General features: G+C 37.8%; 1 protein-coding gene across 3 annotated transcripts in view; it reads right to left on the minus strand.

The window, feature by feature from the left end:
* The window catches only part of MAP3K15 (mitogen-activated protein kinase kinase kinase 15), a 138,803-nt gene that overhangs the window by 82,392 nt on the left and 35,596 nt on the right, over positions 1-20,815 (minus strand). For 2 of the 3 annotated variants that reach the window (XM_061627256.1, XM_061627254.1), the window contains exons 4-7: positions 17,026-17,103; positions 11,908-12,101; positions 9,558-9,726; positions 8,807-8,910 (exon numbers count right to left, since the gene is read on the minus strand). In XM_061627256.1, coding sequence (XP_061483240.1) covers positions 8,807-8,910; positions 9,558-9,726; positions 11,908-12,101; positions 17,026-17,103 — 545 coding nt within the window. The remainder of the gene's footprint in view (positions 1-8,806; positions 8,911-9,557; positions 9,727-11,907; positions 12,102-17,025; positions 17,104-20,815) is intronic. The other variant, XM_061627255.1, reaches the window with a different exon arrangement.

The following is a 20,815-nucleotide window of genomic DNA, read 5'->3' on the forward strand; positions in this document are numbered from 1 at the left end:
TGCATATCTTAAATTATTGATATTTCTCCCTCCATTTTCACACCTCCTACATCTTGGTCCAATCCTGCTTTTCGTATGATATATTCTGTGTATAGATTAAATAAATAGGGTGATAAAATACACCCCTGTCTCACACCCTTTCTGCTGGGGAACCCGTCGGTTTCTCCATATTCAGTCCTTACAGTAGCCTCTTGTCCAGAGTATAGGTTGTGCATCAGGACAATCAGATGCTGTGGCACCCCCATTTCTTTTAAAGCATTCCATAGTTTTTCATGATCTACACAGTCCAAGGCTTTTCTTTTGAAATTCCTTGCTCCGTTCCATTATCCAACGTATGTTTGCCATGTGATCTTTGGTGCCGCTTCCCTTTCTAAATCCAGCTTGGACGTCTGGCATTTCTCACTCCATACATGGTAAGAGCCTTTGTTGTAGAATCTTGAGCATTACTTTACTTGCATGGGATGTTAAGGCAATAGTTCCATAATTACTGCATTCTTGGGATCCCCTTTCTTTGGAATTGGGATGTATATGGAACGCTTCCAGTCTGTGGGCCATTGTTTAGTTTCCCATATTTCTTGACAGATTTTAGTCAAAATTTGGACAGATTCAGTCTCAGTAGCTTGCAGCAACTCTATTGGTATGCCATCTATTCCTGGTGATTTGTTTCTTCCAAGTATTTTAAGAGCAGCTTTCACCTCGCATTCTAAAATTTCTGGTTCTTTATCATATGGTACCTCCGTGAATGAATCTGTCATCCGGGTATCTCTTTTATAAATTTCTTCAGTGTATTGCTTCCATCTTCCTTTTATTTCATCTCGGTCAATCAGTGTGTTCCCCTGTTGATTATTCAACATCCTTACTCTTGGTTTTAATTTCCCTTTCATTTCTCTAATCTTTTGGAACAGAGCTCTTGTTCTACCCTTTTTTTTGTCCTCTTCTATTTCTATACAGTAGCTATTGTAATAGTTCTCTTTGTCCCTATGTACTAGTTGCTGTATTGTTGTATTTAGTGTTCTGACTGTGTTTCTATCTCCTTTTGCTTTTGCTTTCCTTCTCTCTTTAACCATTTTAAGAGTTTCTTCAGTCATCCGTTGAGGTCTTTTTCTCTTTTTAACTAGAGGTATTGCCCTTTTGCATTCTTCCCTGATAACATCTCTGACTTCATTCTATAGTTCTTCTAGTTCTCTGTCAACTAAGTTTAAAGCCTCAAATTTGTTCCTTATTTGATCCTTATATGCTTCTGGGATGTTATTTACATTGTATTTTGGCGTTACGATTGCTTTGTTGGTCTTCTTCAGCTTTACTCTGGTTTTTGATACGACCAGTTCATGATCTGTACAGCAGCCTGCTCCTGGTTTGTTTTCGCAGAAAGTATGGAACTTCTCCATCTTCTGCTACCAATTATATAATCAATTTGATTCCTATATTGACCATTTGGTGATGTCCATGTGTACAGTTGTATTTTCGGTTGCTCAAAAAATGTGTTTGCAAGAAAGAAATTATTGGCTTCACAGAATTCAATAAGTCTTTCTCCTGCTTCATTTCTGTCTCCTAGGCCCCATTTCCCCACAATTCCTAATTCTTCTCTGTTCCCTACTTTTGCATTCCAATCCCCCATGATTATCAGCACATCTTGTTTTGGTGTGTGATCAATTTCCTCCTGCACTTCTGCGTAAAATCTCTCCAATTCCTCTTCTTCTGTGTTTGCCGTTGGAGCATTGACTTGGATGATGGTTATGTTGATAGGTTTCCCATTTAATCTCATTGATATCACTCGCTCAGTCCTTGCGTTGTAGCTCTAATTGCTTTTGCTACATCACTTCTCACTATTAAAGAAACCCCATTTCTTCTTAATTTCTCATTTCCTGCATAAAATATTTTGTAGTTGCCTGATTGAAAATGTCCCATTCCCATGATGCACTAGAAAAGACCATAATAGTGGGAAAAACAGAAGGGAGTAGAAAAAGAGAAAGGCCAAAGAAGAGATGGATTGATTCCATAAAGGAAGCCACAGACCTGAACTTACAAGATCTGAGCAGGGTGGTTCACGACAGATGCTATTGGAGGTCACTGATTCATAGGGTCGCCATAAGTCGTAATCGACTTGAAGGCATATAACAACGATTTTCTGGAGAGAAAGTAAACAGCTGCCACATGTGTTGGGCAAGGTACAGCACACTAGGTTTTACTAAGCATTCAACTGGTAACAGCAACTGCACTTCCCATTATCTACTCACAATGAAACAACATTCAGTTCTGGAAAATATCAGCTGTAAACATTTTTCATGGAATGCCAATTCACAAAATGCAACCACACTATTTTTAAGTTACCTATTCTATTTTATTTGAAAACATTTAGAAACAAAACTGTAGCACACAGCTTGCTGTGCTTAAATAAGCAGATCAATTCCTTCCAATGGTAAATTCAGTCATGATGTAACACGCACTAGATGACAAAAAAAGTCTCAATTTACCTTCACTAGGTGTTTGGCCAGATTCAATAAAACATTAGTATAAGAACATAAAAAGGACCCTACTTGGTCAGACAAAAGGCCCATTTAGTCCTGGATCCTGTTCTCACAGTGGCCAGATGCCTATAGGAAGCCCTGGGCTCCTACTGGGAGAAAGGATATAAATCTAATAAATAAATAAGCCCATGAGCAGGACATTGTTCGCAACAGCACTCTTTCCACTTCTGTTTCCAGCAGCTGGCATTCAGAGGCATACCAGCTCCAATATCAGAGATAGTATATACGCATAATTACTTGTAGCCATTGACAACTTTTTCCTTCATGAATTTGTTTAAACCCTCCCCCTTTAAAGAAAACAAATGGAACAAAAATGCAGGCTAGTTATTTTAAACCATGCAGTTGTTGCAGAAATAGAATAAATATGTTCATACTCTATCCCATAGTTTTTGTATGCATGTCATCCCCCAATTTACAGAGGCAATTTCAGGTGAACCACCACTAGGGATGGAAGGATCTGACAATTTCAGTGCTCTCATTTTCTTATTTTTCCAATCCTAAATTCGGTTCTCCCCATTTCTGTAGCAATTTTTTTTTTTAAAAAAAATATACATGAAAATTCTCCAGCATTTTAGTGAGAATTCTTATTTTTCCAATCCTGAATTCGGTTCTCCCCATTTCTGTAGCAATTTATTTTTTAAAAAAATATATACATGAAGATTCTCCAGCATTTTAGTGAGAATTTCTCCTGATAAACACATTTGTATGCAATATTGACTAATGTACCCCATTTTGCAAGCAATTTCTCCTAACAAAGCATTTCTGTATTTTCACTAATATATTCATTTTTTCCCTAATGTATGTATTTTTGCAAACATTGCTTAGTTGGAGAACTGCATCACAAAATTTGGATACGTGTGAATTTCGAAGGATGGCTGTGTTTCAGTTCTCATGTTGTTTCAGAAAGTGCAAATTTGATCAATTTGGCTTTAAATGCAAACCATCAAATTTCTCGCCCATCCCTAACCACCACAGAAGTCCCATAATTGCTAAGTATATTATCAGAAATTACCTTTTTTGATGTGTGCCAGTATGGTGAAGAAGCACCATTCTTTACCAGACGAAATACACATGTAAATCCACCCATTATTATATAACTCCTACAATTAATCTCTCCTATACATATTGTGTTTTTGAATATCACCTTTAACAGAACACAAGGAATATTACTTTTCTCTTATACCCTCTGTGATTACTTAAAGACCCTATGCCTTTTTAAACTTGTAAATCTACCCATTAAAAAGTTGCTGTCCTCCTTCATTCTTCAACATGGTATGCTACTTTATAACTTGGCATTCATAATTAGAGAAATTTTTGCTTGTATTTAACATCTCAAAAGCACTGAATGCACTCTTGAAGTATGCTCACTTGCTTCCATGGAGATATAAAGGCAAACAGTGATATGTTACACTGAGACTCTCACAAAAAATCCAACTTCTAGTCACTACCAACCATAGAATACCCCCACAAAGATATTCACAAGTTTTCACCAAGTTTCGTCACAATGTATTTTAATGTATCTCTCATGTATTGGAGATGAACTTTAACTATAATTAAAACAGGTGGGGAGTGGGGTGGGATAAGAATCCTGAAATCTCATCTTTTCAATTAGCAAGATATTTTTTGTTATGATAGCTTTGATGCTGGATACAGAATTGCAAAACAAAATACTAAACAGAATACTAAAAAATATTTCCTATAGTGTAGCACAGTGGTTTCCAACCTGTGGGCCGTGACCCCCGGGGGGGGGCTCAAAGTAATCTGGGGGAACTGCAAACAGTAAATAAATGATTTATGTATTTATCTATTCAAAGTCTTTCCTCTCTGGATGCTGTCTGCTTCCCACTGCCACTGCAGATGACACCTCCCTCTTGCTCCAAACAAGAGAGGAGGACTTTTGCTGAAGCGGCAGAATGTCTTTCAGGTGCACCAAGGGCAGGTGTCTGCCTATAAAACGTGGCAGATGACGAAGGAGGCTGAGGGCAGAGCTACCAGGAAGAAGAGGGGATTACTATAGCTGACTCCCATCTCCTCGCACTACCACTGCTGATGACGCCCTTGCTCTGAACAAGAGAAAAGGGATTTTCATGAAGCAAAAAAAAGCAAGGCTGCAAGGAAAAGCTGTTTCCCCCTTCCTTCCTGCAACCTGCCTTTCTTGGCTCCTGCTTCACTGCCACTTCCTTTAAAGATTATTCTTATTTGTGAGGCTGCCCAGATCTTGCCTTCAGTCCAGACAGAGCCAAGAAGCAGTGAAGAAGTGCAGGACTTGCTCACCCTCCATTTCTGAGGCCAAGATGCAGCAGCAGTTGAGGGCTTCCCCCTTCCCACATGCCCGAAAACATGCATTCCTGCAGATGCTTGCAGGAGGGGCATGTGTGTTTGTGGGTGGGTGCGTGTGCGCACTGATCTGTCTTCTGCTCCACTTTCATTCCCTAGGTGCACACTAGCCAAGTCATCCATTCTGACAATCATCCCAAGGCCTAAAAGCACTAATCCCCTCCTCAGTCTGTGCACCTTGTTGTCTGCAGTGCACAATCTAGCATCCCCTTCACCAACACATTGCTGCTTTTTGATTATTATTAGTAGTAGTAGTAGTAAAAAAAGAAAAAGAAAAAAAAGCTCAGCAGGTTGCCTGAGGCTGGGATCCTGGTATTGCAGCTGAAATGTATTTATTTATTTATTATTGAATTTATATCCTACATTCCTCCAAGTTGCTCAAGGTGGTGCACATGGTCCCCCCCCCTTTCCATTTTATCCTTACACAGGCTGAGAGACAGTGTCTGGCCCAAGGTCACCCAGTGGGCTTCATGGCTGGGTGGGGATTTGAACCCGGATCTTAGTCCAGCACTGTAACCCACTGGTGTTGGGAGACAGGACTGTACATCTTCAGTCCCTGTGTGTGTGTGGGGGGGAGGGAGATACCAATTTGCTTGGATCTTTACATTAAGAAAGCAACACCTCCCTGTCTGCAGGAAACTTTTAATGGAAAGGGATATTTGACGATACGATTTTGCTACACATCATTTTTTTCAATTAACAGAGACTAAAATTACAATTAGCATGGTGGGGCCACAAAATTTTTTGAGTGTACAAAGGGGGTCCCATGCTCATAAAGGTTGGGAACCACTGGCATAGCACACTGTCGTCATATGCAGTCAATGTCAAAGAGGCAGGCAAAATACACATTTCAGGTATATCACGCTGGTACTGATCCATTGTAGTCACTTGGTACAGACATGCCTAATGTTGGTAGAATCAAGCTGAAAGGAAGTACAAGGTGCTAGTGAAACAATTTTATAATGCAGATAGAGAAATAAATGCTCCAAAATAAAAATGGGGTGGGGAGAGATTTTTGACAGGTAACTGAAGTAATAGCTGTGGAGAGGAGAGGATCAAATATGATATGCATAGTAATTCATACTTTGTTTTCACAGTAGTTATTATTTATTTAAATAATTTCTAAATGGTTTTACATTTCCAAAAAAAATCAAATCACTGCCGTTCACAACCTAACTTAAAGCATCAAAGAGAACCTTACAAAATATCAAAATAAGATATTACAAATGAAGGTCAAATACAAAATACACATTTAAAGCATGATTAACAGGAAAACAAATATTCTCTTAAACATAAAAACTACCCCAAAATCAAATTCAAAACCAAATTCAAAAAAACAAAACAGCAACATTAGCAACTAAAGAGAATCGCTGAAATAGAAGCTGCACCCACACTCCCCCGTCCCAGTAACCTCTCTCAAATACATCCTTAGCAACCTTCCACAAGCCTCACTCCAAGCATACCCACTAACCATACAGATAACACAGCTAATCCCCAACCAACCATTTATTGCAAAGTGAACACCTGATCAAAAAATCCCTAGCAGCATTAAGCATAATTTACCACCAGCTCAATCATCCATCTCTTTCTAGGGAAATGCAGGTTCATACAAAGAGCAATATAAGCATTCCCTCTCTATCTTCCACCAAGGCAGGGCCTTACTCTTAAACATTTCAGTCTCTCACAGTTAGTGGTATTAAGCAACTTTGAAAACACGCAAAAAGCTTACATTCCAGACGCTCACTTTGGGCATCAAAAACACAATTCTAGTTACCACCCAATAACAGATATCTCACTTTCTCCTGCCAGACAATAAATTGAACAATACAAAATTAAAGTGGGTGGTGCCCTTGTCTTCATGGTGACCCTGAAGAGAAAGACAACTTTCCTTCAAGATCGCCTATCCAAGGTTGGCCTGTTGAACTGCAGCAACTTCCTTGTTACTCTGTGATCCATTACTTTGGTGTTTCTCTTCCTGGTTCTCTCATACAAAATCTTGTGCTGATTTAAAGAGATTCCATTTTTTTTAATGTAAAGCTAAAAGCCTGAACATTTCACATGCACGAAATATAACTCCATCCTATTTGAAGTTATGCACCACCCATTTTTCAGAAGACTACCTGGAATTTATTTAAATGGATATGAAATGGATTAATAAAAGCAGTAACTGCACCTACTCATTGTTTAAAATGATATATATATAAAATTCCAAGTCTACATTTCGAGAAGGAAAAATATGAGTATCAGGGCTACACAAAGATTAGTTCTGCGATAGCATGGAATAAGAAATAAATTAAGAAAGAAGATTGCTGTGTATCTACTCTCAAAAGTTAATAAACCAGTTTCTTCTTAATCTATGTACTCAGAAGAGCTTCAAAAGCTATTTGTGATGGGAATCTGTTGTTGAAAAATAATACTGATTGCATGCAAGTCATTGAGCATGCCCAAACTAGCCTTTAGATCTCAGCATATATCATATATTATTTAAATATAAGGATGTGTACATTGTTTTATTTATTTTATTTATTATTTGATTTATATCCCGCCCTTCCTCCCAGCAGGAACCCAGGGCAGCAAACAGGAAAGCTAAAAACATTTTAAAACATAATAAAAACAGACCTTAAAATACATTAAAACAAAATAAGAACATTTTTTTTAAAAAGCTTTAAAAACATCTTTTAAAAAGGGGTTAAAACAATTAAAAAAACATATTGAAAAGCAACTCTAACACAAATGCAGACTGGGATAGGTCTCAACTTAAAAGACTTGTTGAAAGAGGAAAGTCTTCAAAAGGCGCCGAAAAGATAGCAGAGATGGCGCCTGCCTAATATTCAAAGGGAGGGAATTCCACAGGGTAGGTGCGGCCACACTAATTGTTCAGAAGCTTTGAAATATACATCCAAAACAACATGATCACATGGAGCTTTTTCAGTTTCCTTTTACTAGAGATTGTGGGATTTTAAAACATCCACCAGAATGTTATGTCCATCAGAAGTTATTCCTTCTCTCTTATTACTCAACACCTTTTGTGAATGGAAGAGGCTACCAGCTAAAAGAGTCTCTGAGGTGTTGGGTTAAAGGGTGCATGTTGTTTGTCCTAGCAGTGAGTCTGGTTATCTTTTCATCATGTTCATTTACTGACAATATTTAGGCTATGACTTCAGCCTTGAAACAGCTGTCACCAACAGCTTGCTATCCAAGTTATCATTTATAATCATGACCTCAGTGTTATATTGCACAGTAATGACAATTCAGGACAGTTGAGCCTATAATAAGTATGATGAAACCATTCACAAAGTAATTGATGTTTAAAATAAGCACACACTGTATTTTCATATTGTGGTGTAAGCAATCTTAGGTCACTTGCCTATTATAAATAACATGATGGCAATATTCTGTCCCAGCGAGCACTTGAGATGCTGCATTTAGCTATAGTTTCTATACCAAACTCAGGGGCAGCCCCACATGGAGAGCACTGCAGAGGTTACCTGTGCATGGATGACAGTAGTCAGGCTATCCCAAACTAGAAATGGCTGCCATTGTCTTGCTAGCCAAAGCTGGTAAAAGCCAATCTTATCCACTGAGGTCACTTGGGCAGCTAATGAGAGCACCCTGGATTAAAGTTACACTTTTAAATAACAAGCTACACATGCTAAAATTATCAGCCCTCTAAGCAGAATCTAGTCTAATAGAGTCGATGGGTGGTTTTAAAATATTTTCTGGAACAAAAAAGGATAGAGATAAATGCGGATTAGCTGAAAAGTGATCTAAGTAATATGGATTGAATTTGGACATAGACAAATAATGTTTCAGCCACCTCTTATTTAACAAATGTAAGTCTGTGGTTGCAATTATAGTTTTAAGTTAGATTCCACTGCACTGATGGAACAGCTATCTATCTCTGTTTACCATAAATGTACGTACATAGGATTTAATCTTACCGATTCAGTGCAAATGCATAGTGAAATTTGATATTGTGCTGATCAGCCAGATCACATGGGAGCATTTCCAATGTTTCTACCAGCTTCACCATTGCATCATAATCCTAATAGCAGTTTAAAAGGGTAATAAAATATAACATTACTAAACAAAATTCATCAAATAGTTTTTAATTTTATTTATTTTTACCATGATCAACAACTATTTAAAAAGATTTGTAGCCTTTCTCCTTGATGGCCTCTTCATCGTAGGACAAAATCTGCTAGAAATATATTCTCTGCCTACAAGGAACACACACAAATTTATAGGGACTAGGATTTATGAACTAACACAATCCTGAATGGAACGTGTTCTTACCTATGTTAACAAGCTTCTCATATCACTCAACTACATGGTTGACATTTCTTTAAACATTATTCTATTTCTAGCTGAAGACAAGCATGCAGTGAAATTTTAAAAAATAAAAAGCAGCCCTACAAGTAATCTCTTAGTGGGAAATTATCAACTGAAGGGCACTAAGTAAAGGGAACACATTAAATTAAACTCAGCTTCCTCATTTTCTCAACTTCCAGTTCTAGTTGATGAATATCATGAGGAAAAGCACAAATATTTGCAGCAAGTTACTGTAAACAAAACACTGGTTCTGAACTTAAAATTAATTTAAAGACATCCAAATCAACAATGGGTAAAATCATTCTAAAACAACAATACTATGGTGACATAGTTTTACATATTTTACAGAAAATAACATACCTGGATATCTCGATATGACAGAAGTAAGTTGATTACAATGTCAGGGGTCAGGACTTCAGTATTATCCATACGAAGTTTAATCCTGGTCAGCTCCTTTGCCAGCTCTTCTCCTTGATACTTCTCTCTAGCTTTTCTAATGTCATTTAACAAAGTTTCCTTATAATATGTACTAGAGGAATTAAGAACAGAGGGGAAAGCATCATTGCTATCTGAGCTGCCATCTGGGGCTGGTAAACTGCTACCAGCAAAACATTAAACCTGGGTTAGAGGATCTTTGGCCTCCAGATGTTGCTAAACTACAACTCCCAACAGTCCCACAAGCATGGCCAATGGCCAGGGATAATGGGACTTTCCCACACCTGCATTAAACCTTGATTTTTCAGGGGGATCCTTTTTGGGGGATATGTGGAGAGATGCCAAGTGTCTCTACTGACATAACTTCTTTAAAAATCAACATTAGTAAATCTAAAATAATATCTTCTACAGACTATATATGTGAACAACCAGATTGCACATATTGGTTTATGATTCATTAGGGTTTTTATTGAATACAGTATCATTTCTGACTCATCCAGATATAACCTATACCTATAAATAAATAGCAGGACAGAATAAAAGAACAGTAGAAGACTTTTGCTATTTTGTTTCTTTTAAATAAATGCATGTGTTATGACCATCTTCATAATAGAGTAGGAACTGAAATCATCCATAACTCAAATCCAACTAAAGTTAGTAATGACCAAGTTGCATTGAAAGCCATCACATTTACAGTGCAATTCTATGCATGTCTACTCAGAAGTAAAGCTCTACTAAGTTCAATGGGGCTTACTTTTAGGTAAGCATTAGGCTACAATCACTTGGAAGTAAGCACCATTGAATGGAACTTTACTTCTGAGTGCAACTAACTTGTCCAATTCATTTCAAGGGGCTTATGCCACAATCCTACATCCACTTGCTTGGGAGTAAGCTCCACTGAACTCAATAAGAAACTTATTTCTGAGAATCTATATATAGGATTGTGCTGTCAGTCATGCCTAACTAGCTAGAACAGTCCCAGTGAATGGACTGGGAGCATTTGATAGGGTAGAACCTAAACAAGTGTAAACCCAATGACTTCCTAGATGGGACAACTCTGAGCTTTCTAAAAGTAAGAATGGGATTGTAATATTAAAAATGGAATTATAATATTAATAAGAGAACACAAAAAACCATTTTGTGTCTCTGAAATATATTTATGAGCTGTTTTGAAGCAATTGGCTAAAATTTCAAGAATACCGGCATCTGAAACCATTTGCAAATATAAAAGCAGTCATTCTTCTATCACTATAGTATGATATGAATAGGAAATTTAGATTTTTCCATGCATGCCACTTATCCAAAGGGTTAAGCCATATGGTAATAGTATCAAAAATGAGGGAAATGTGATTAACAAAATATGTTAACCTTTCTCTGCAATTGTACCTGAAAATGAAAAATCAGGAGTATGCTCCTGATTCTTTCTATTGAAGTTGAATCACCTGATGTAATGATGATGTCAGGTGAGTGAAAGGTGTGCAGTCCTGCCCACCTGTCAAAGTGACCTGCAAAAGTGGTAGAGTTCTGGATCAGGCCCATCAGCTAGATCTAGTTTCCCACCCCTGAATTCAGTCACTGCAAACATCATCACAACTTAATTAATCTACAGACAAATATAAATTGTCCCTTTCTCATATCTGATCTTCACAATTAAGCAGAGCTTGGAAAAGTTACTTTTTTGAACTACAACTCCCATCAGCCCCAGCCAGCATGGCCACTGGATTAGGCTGATGGGAGTTGTAGTTCAAAAAAGTAACTTTTCCAAGCTCTGCAATTAAGATCTTGAATTAGTCTGTAAGCTTTTATCCACCAGTAAATCAGCATTGTAACTAGCAACAAGTTCTGTAAATAACGTTTACTATTCAAAAACAAAATGTGTAAAAGCCTGTCTTACTGATGAGATATGCCAAGGTATAGTTTGCTGTGGCAGGGTAAAGTTACAGCCCTATGGGATTGGGATACTAGTTTGAAAGCATCTTATTTCAGCCACGGGCTTTGAAATCCACACTAGATTTTTACCTACTTCTTCTCCCAAGGGCTGGCCTGACAGCTCTGATTCTACTTACTGATAGTATCTTGGAAAATAACCACAAGTTACTAAGTCTACCTTACCAGAACAGCTGCATGAGAGAGTTACGGTTTGGATCAAATTAAGACCATGACCAATGTATTAGGCAGGGGAAATCTATGGTTGCTAGAGGTCCTAAAACTTCTTTTTTAAAAATAAACAAATTAAAACAGCTATAGTAAAAAGTGGAAAGTGGGCAAAAATTACCATGATGTGACATGGATGTCCTTGAGAAGGCTGATAAACCTGTCCATCAATGGAACACAGAGAGGCCCCAGGATGGTGTCCCAATTAGGTTGCATGTACTCAGAGGCTCTCCGCTGGGCATCACTCTCACAGCAAAAATAATCAGCACAAGGTGTTACAATGTATGGAATGAAGTAGTAATTGCCACTTGAAGCCTGAAAACAAGGTATCAAAATATTAGAACCAAGTTACAATTATATACTTGGTGATAATTTATTTTAATCATTTTAGGAAAGAAGCAGCATACAACAGGCAATAGCATACACAATAATGCCTGAATTCTTGCAAAATTCAAATGCTTAAGTTGAAATCAAAGCACAATTTGTCCATCCATCCATAGCAAATATCATATAAATTAAGAACAAGAAACCTGTAGGCCTCAAGATATTGTTGGACTATAACTCTCATATTTCCTGACCATTGGTCATGCTGGGTGAAGCTGATGGGAGTTTGGAGGACTACAGGTTCCCTGCCCTTGGTATAAGTAAAAAGCTTAGCATTTATCATGAACGAAAAACACACCATTCAGAATATCAATGCTTGTTCTGCAAAACTCCACAATTTAAAATACAGTTTTAAAATCATTATGAGGTTTGGAAACGTCTACTGTTTCTGAAGAAGACCATAACTGGAAACACAGTAACCTATGATAGCTTGGGCACAGGAGTAGAATGTTGTTTTTGCCACTATTGCTAAGTGGCAACCAAATGGGAGAGGGACTCAAACACTATATGTCATTAATGGCACATGAGATGGAAGGAAGGGGCACCAAGGCTCCCATCAGTGTGCTCAGCAATGAAGGGTAGAAAAATTTACTCTGGAAAAAGCAGGAAAGAACACACAATTCCATAGCCTACTCCTGATCTCTTAATCACAGTAGGCTGTTAGCCTACCTATATGTACCTGGGAATAAGCCCCATTGAACACAATGCAGTAGAGCTCACTTCTAAATAAACATGCACAAGATTGTGATAGGACAATGTTAGTTTACATCTGCACAGACCCATAATCAAAAAGAATGTCCAAAAAACCAAGATTTTACAAACAATAGCTTCAGTATTCTCAACTACTTAGCGGTTTAGGCTCAGAAATAGAATATACAAGAAAAGTTATATATCTTTGGGCTACATCTATGTTTTATATATTGTTTTTTCATTTTTATTTACAGAACAAACAGAAACAATGTTAACAAAGATACTATAATTTAAGGGAAAAAGCAACTCTGTATAGTGCTAAGCAATGTTTTCCAAATCTATAAACTAAAATGAGTGTACGTATATATGTACAAACACACAAACATAAAAATGAGACTTTATGGGATTGTAGAATCATTGTATATGAAAAGAAAACTACAGGAATACCGAACAAAATCTTTGTAGCTAGCCTTTAAACCATGCTAAAGATCTCTCTCTCTCTCTTCTCTCTCTCTCTCACACACACAGAGAGCTAGTCCTACCCAAAAGTAGGTTGCATCTTCTGCCCAAATAAAAAGACCCCATCCAGACCGTAGGTTCCTGGATGCCTGGTGAGACAAATTCTGTAGCCTGTTCTTGCCACTTCCATGTTGAAAGGGAGGAGCATCCCAACATACACCCCACACCTTTTAAACTGACCCCCTCAAAATCACAACTTCAAGGACAAGGATTCTCTTCATTGCTCCCTCAGAACAAAAATACCTTAACTTTAAGAGTGCTACAGACCCATAAAAGAAGCAAAAATAAAAATACAATTTGTGAATGGCTTGGACTCCAATGGCACATGTCCACCCTGGTTAAGGCAGAGAATTGCACGGCAAGATTCCTTGTCCCAGCCACCTTTTTGTGTAATTGTGCTTTCTACTGTTTGTGAGAAGAACTTGCATATTTATAATAAGATGGACACGTCCCATTGCTAACTGAAGGTCAATCGATATATTCTGATCCCATGTGAATTTTGTAATGGACATCACATGATTGATGTATGGGAGCATTCAAAAGTTTCATCCCCAAAGACAGCTAGCATGGCACAGTAAGAAGGGCTTTTCCCTTCTCCCTGATGTACTAGTATTCCAAGTACAGGGAGGTTTGTATTCAACATAGGGTGGCTTTTAAACATTTAATCCCTAGCCTGTAGTCCAAAGCAGTATAGCCCCATGAGAGGCATTTCACATGCTTTTTAAAAATCTCAGAATGCATAGAATGCTGAACAAAATCATGACTGTTAAGTTCTAACACATATACCAACTACAACCAGCAGAGTTATGTTAATCTGACACTTCAGGGGCATTATGATAGCATCAGAACCATATATACTGGCAGATATTGAGAGGAGATGGTAGGGAAAGTCTTTTTCATTCTTCTTATTTATTTCATTTATTAGCCGCCTCATACCAAATGGTGTATGATTATACAATATCTGAATGAAGAAACTGGAAATGAAAGCCAGTTATGATGAGCATGCCTAAAACCTGTGAATAGACCAAAAATAGTGTAAAGTAGGACATGTCTGCACACAAACATACCATATTACCATCACAATTCTGTGCTAAAACAGGAAGTACATGAAGGGGTGCTTTTACAAAAACAATTCCTATGTGACAAAGATTTTGCCAACTAATCATTTCCAACATTTTCCAGAAAACAATGAGTTGTGATTAAGATGGACTGAATAAGGGCACAGTGTGGTTTTTAGGGATCAGGTGAGCTCAATAAACATACTGTTCCTCCAGGGTTCAAATTACAGTGGGCTCTGTAGGCAGCAGAGGCCTGGGTCCCTTAGTTACTGCTTGCCGAAGCCTAAAGGGGGGAATATCATTTTGGTACATTGGGGCGAGTCATGGATTTCATTAAGGGTTCCCTTACCCTTTCTCCATAATTCAAACACTGTATTTGTTTCTTTCCATGTTCCAACTCCACATAGCAAAGATTGTAGAATTTAAAAAAAAAATTCTAAGCAGACTGGAGAAATCACGTATTTTTAAGTATATCACAAAGAACAAACCCTACATAGTAGGCAATTTGATGGCTCTGCTCAGAGGAAACTAGGTCACATTGCATTTTGCAAAAAAAAGGAGGAAGAGAAGGAAAATCTTTACCCGTCCATGCTTCAATGTTCATAGGGCATTGATTGGTTTATTTTTTGCTCTGCTTCTCTTGCTTCTGTTATAAAAATAAATTATCTAAAACTGGCACAGGGCTATATCAAAGCATTGCAGTTGGTCTACTTGGTTGTATACCTCTTTTGTTAATTATGTTAATACTGCGGTATAGGTTTTTTCCGATAAAAGAAACTTTTTTAGACAGCACCTACTGTTGTCCTTTCCTGTCCCTGAGCTCTCTCCTGCCCTTAGCTCACTCTCTGGATCACCAGAGAAGTCTGGAGTTGATCCTCCTTGGCCAGTGAACATATAGGTATGGGCTTCCTGGTAGGACAGGAAGCATCTCCATTGCTATAGCAACAGAAATACAGTACAATAAAAAGCAGCATTAAGCCAAAATCTAAAATCCAGTAGCAGATGAAAGGGCAACTGGTAAAAAGCCAGGGCAAATAGTTTCACCTGTTGCCAAAAAACACACAGGTGAACCTCACTGGGAAGAGGGCTCTATAAATGGGGAACTACGATGGAAAAGGTTCCTTCTCTAGTCATCACTCATCTTACTTCAGTTAGTGGGGGAGTAGGAAGGAGAGCCTTTGAGGTCCATCTTAATTGCCGTACAGATTCATACAGGAGACAGCAATCATTTAAATACCCTGGTTTTATGCCTAGCCCTTGTCTTCAGCAAAGCAAATCAATTATACAGACCTTAAAGCTTTCAGGACTTTTTTTCAATGTAATAAATGTATAAGACATATCTACAAGCATAACGGAAGACTTTTCCATTAAAATTAAGTATGTTCAAAATTGGAAGAAGTAGGTGGATGCAAGAAATGTGTATTCCTTTTCCAGCCAAAGAAAATAAAAGGTAGCTAGTTCAGCTATCATAGGGTACACTGTAATTCAAAGATTCTTCCTATCATATTAACATAAAGCCATAAATAAAAAAAATAACTGGACAGCAAAGGCATAGCAGGAACCATTCATTAGAAGTAACTGCAAAGCATGGATAAGCACAATTCATTAAAATGACTTATAGAGTTATTAAATGCATTACCTGTGGGAGTATGCTCAAGACTTCAATTTAATCAGTAGCATTAAAGCTAAGAAATGTTTTTGATACTAGGTAAAAATATTACCTAAATATCTTATCCACAACAAAGCTACATTTTGAAACTCTGAACCTATCCATATTTACCATTTAAACAAGAATATGACCATTTAGGTCCCAACTGATAGCATGGGAGGCATTATAGTGCAGCTTCTCTTTACACCACTAGGTAACATGGGAAGAGGCTCTTCTCCACACCATTTGGGAAAGCTGGGACAATATTGGCATGGAAGCAAAATTGAGGACTTCTTCAAACTTGGTCCAGAGCTTCTCAGGCAGTGTGGGAAGGAGCTATATTGCAGAGCACCCCACACTAAGAGCTTAATGTAAGAAGGAGGGGGAGGACAGAGATATAAACTAAATAATATTTTAAACTATTTTAAAAATCAGAGAGACAGCCAAGGGCCCCTTCAGATGGTTGTTATTGTGGGTGTATTCTACAACATGCTCTTGACACAATAATATCACATTAGTGGTGCATTTATTCTGCCTAAGTTTGTTCTATGATTGTTTCCCAATGTTACCACATTATTGCTGCCCAGAGGGGCTACAGCGCACCAAAAGCAGGATAAACATAAACCAGAACATTTGTGTTATAAACAGCTACAGGATTTTAGTAGAAAGTTACTGGAATATGTACCGATTGGAAAAGAAGCAGAATCATCGTCCCAAAACCTTTGTAGGAGCAAACAGTATTGAAAGAGGGATTATGTGACCATCCCAATAGCATCATGAACACAAATAATAATGAATGTCAATAAAAAGGACATATAGAAGGGCCCTCAGTATCATTTTGAAATATTGGCAAGAATGCTGTCAAAAGCATGGAAAAGGGAAAGTATATAGCATAGAAACACTTATAAAACATAAGATGAAAGAAAAGAGTGATACATACTTTGCCCATCATACCACCACTATGGTATTCTGGAGGTAGTTGCACTCGAAGAAAAGCTTTGTGGTTGGCAACTGCAGCCTACTCCAAATTGTAATGGGACATTATGCAAAAATGGAGATCATAGAAGTATGCATATTTTAAAGAGAAGACACACAGAACAGAAAAAAATATATTAAAAAGAGGGAAACAGTGAAATATGAGTACACACATGCAGCAAGTATAACACCACCATTTTAAAAAAAAATTATGGAACTTCTGGTGAAACTACAGAGACACGGATCAACTTGATACATTAGTATGGTTCCATCTGTATGTTTGCGTCATTCAGTTTCAAAACCAGCCACCTTCAAACTATGAGTTATGAAACGTCCTTCTTTAACTAAGTTAAACTTAAGCCTTAGTTAAATTTTGTCAACTACCATCTCTGTTATGTACAAAATGACAACTCAAGTTTCTGTAAAAGGAACCTAAATGCTAGAGAAGTCCTTTTTCGGTGTGGGAGGAGGAAAAGGGAGAAGTGCGAGAGCCCAAGGCTTTGCTCAGGGTCATTGAAGCATGTTCACATGGCACTAAACCATTGTGCAATCAAGGCAGGTATTTAAATATAGCAATCCAATAATCTGCACACATTGCAATAAATATGCAGCAGATGCTGCTTCTCATAAATTTACAAAATAATTCAGACCCTTCCTGGATTTATTATCTTTATTCAAATGTAGTAGCTTACAAAACCCATGAGAGAATCTGTAGTGGTGAAGTATACCAATGTGTAGAATATGGAAATGTCTCTATATGGGGGTTTAAAATCATTCTATTTATATGAATTCCCATATTTGGAGTCTTCCATATTTCAGAGATATTACACCTTAAACAAATTTATGTACTTTATTTATCAGAAGTTAAAATTTCACGTTATCACTTATGGTCACACAATAAATCCAGCTGTTGCTACTACTACCACCACCACCACATCCTTGTTCCAAAGATTATTACATGTTGCACAACTCTTATATGCTGCAGACCATACACTTTTCTGAACACATTTCATTTTTTCCAAAACTTTTTAATGGGGACTCCTATCTCTAATGCAGGGGTGGGGAACCTGTGGCTCTCCTGATGATGCTGGACTCCAAATGAAATGGCTTATTATCTGGAATAATATGGGCAGTACTGTACAATTTATTATGTATCATACACGTTTTAGTTATAACCACAAATGAAACAGAATGATACAAAAAGTAGTTTATGTATAGTGTAGCATAGGTAACAGAATCAGGCCTAAAAATAAAGAGTTTCAAAATTTCTAAGTGTTTTTTAGTTGGGGAAAACATGCCAGCTCTTGCTTGCAAACCTACTTTTGCCTAGAAAGAACTGTGGTTCTCTTTATCCACATGTAATCATTGCCATTAGCCTTTGGGTGTGATCTGGAAACTAGAGGCATATTAACAACCTTGCCTTATAAATAAAAATATTAAATACTGTATATAATCTGTCCAGAAAGTATGAAAAACTATCTGAAATGTATGACTGCGCAGGTTTCTAGGGTAACTTAACTCAAAAAAGAGCATCAGACTGAATCCCTTGTGTCATATTGAAACCCCACTACCTCATATTAGTATAACCCTTGTCAAGAAACTGACAAGTATCTGCACTCTAAATTATATGTTACATATTCTCCACCGGGCATTAATTTCATTCCAGTTGTCCTATTAGCTAAAGAGTCACTCAAAATATTCCATCAATCAGACTTTAGAGAAAAGAGTTTTCTATTATTTTAATATAAGCAGAGGACAAACAAACAGATAACCAGAATATCCCATTACATGTTCATTGTTCCGACTTCAAATAAAACAACAGAATGACGCATGGTCAGTGATTAATTACTTCCATTCCATTTTGGTCTGGGAAAATTGCAATAGCCTCTGTTGTCTCTCTTGGTTGTGGCTTGTGTTTCATGTAACATTTTTTCTTACAAAACATGGCAGAATTAATTTTTTTAAAGATTTTAAAGTTTTGGGCAACTTATCCATGTCTACTACTCCCAATAAGCACTAATACAAGCTTCTCTTTTCATACTGCAGTCCAGCAATCTACGCAAAAGGAAGTAATGAGAAGTTAGAAAGTATAATATAACCTGCCATAAAGACTATATTAGACATACATTTTACATATTATGCTGACCCCTCAGAAATCAAAGAGCATAATCTGTTTCCAAACCATGACTGCACTATGGTAACACTCTGAGAAAGAAGAAATTGTTCCACCAGGCTGAACGTTTGTAATTTATTTAATAGATAAGTGCTTTGACAGGCTCGGCAGAGTTGTGCATACACCATTGCTGATTAAAATTGGCAGTCAGAGTTCAACCCTCCAAGGAGCTTCAACCACATAAAGGGGCATAAAAATTGTGACCTTTAATTACATGCAAGGCCAGTTCTGTTTAGAGAACTGAACTCCAAGATGTTGGAAGCACATCATAATTTATGATTTAGGACTCTCAGTGGGGCAGTAAATTAGTAATACAAAATCTTAATTGTTTGCTTTGCAGAAATCAAGGAGGATAACATCTCTTCTCATATGTATCTCAGAATATTTCATTACTAAAAAAACATAAATTGACAAACCCCAGGGTTGTTCTAAACACAGGTCTTCTGGCACATGTAAGGGCTTAAATGTGAGCCAGAGCCTTATCACTCAGAGCACCTACAAAACTACTGAAGAATTTTCAGATTTAGCCCAGCTAAGCTCAAAGGCCATGTCCCAGCAGATACATTCTACTGCTTACATGACTGTGGTTCTCAGCTTCAAATTCCACGTCCTTCTTCCCTGAATAAACATTATTGGGGGGGGGGGAGGTAGATCAAATTGTTATGAGAGAGTAGATAAGAAAAAAATATTTCCCATCTTTCTGTTTTAAAGGAAAAATAAGAGCAAGCACCCCACCCAACACCTGGAGCATATCCAGTATCATACACTGTATCAGTCAGAGGCCCTCATGTTACATTTAGCATGGCCCTAAGCCAAAGCTCTATCTAGGGCATTGCAACAAGACACAGTTCTCTGTTCACTTTCTGAGACCCAGCTAAATCACAGGCCCACTTACTGCACGGCAACAGTTGCATGAGCTCACCAGTTTCATGTGCTTAGGCAGCTGAATGAGTTTGTGTGCACAGAAAGTGGCATGGACTGGTTTTTCACATACACTGAAAGCAGAGGTTTCTGAACCCTCACAGTAGCATGGAAAAAATGGAGTTCTGCCTACATAACTGACAATCACACAACCGCTTCGGTGCATGATATCTGTTCTGCACAGAATTTAACTAGCTAAAGATGGCTGTGTGACTTGGCCCAGATAAAAATCACCAAGAAAGTATTTTGAGCATATCAATTACCAGAGTTGGTTGCAGGACTTTGGCTGTGCTCAGGCAAAGTCACCTGATCTTTGTTTCACATGAAAGAGGGGGAATGACTTCAACTAAACCCTTTGCTTTCCATTTGCCTGCCTGGACAGTCCTCAGCACATGTGCAGCACAGCAGAGTGGTCATTATTACATGAACTGAAAGTTTTATGTGCTTCTTTACACTCATATAGCCATCACTTTCCTTCCCTGTGCTCCACCCCACAAACTGCTCATGCCTGGACTAACCCTCAAGCTGGGGACACAAACTGAAAAATGGCATCTAGAACAGAGTAAAGAAATATGCAGACTTCCCAGTATTGCCAGTGTGATATGGTCACATACAAATGAGAAGAAGGGAAGAGTGCTCCATTGAACCTTTTGCCAATCCA

Source organism: Rhineura floridana, chromosome 5, assembly GCF_030035675.1.
Source record: "Rhineura floridana isolate rRhiFlo1 chromosome 5, rRhiFlo1.hap2, whole genome shotgun sequence".
Classification (NCBI taxonomy): Eukaryota; Metazoa; Chordata; class Lepidosauria; order Squamata; family Rhineuridae; genus Rhineura; species Rhineura floridana.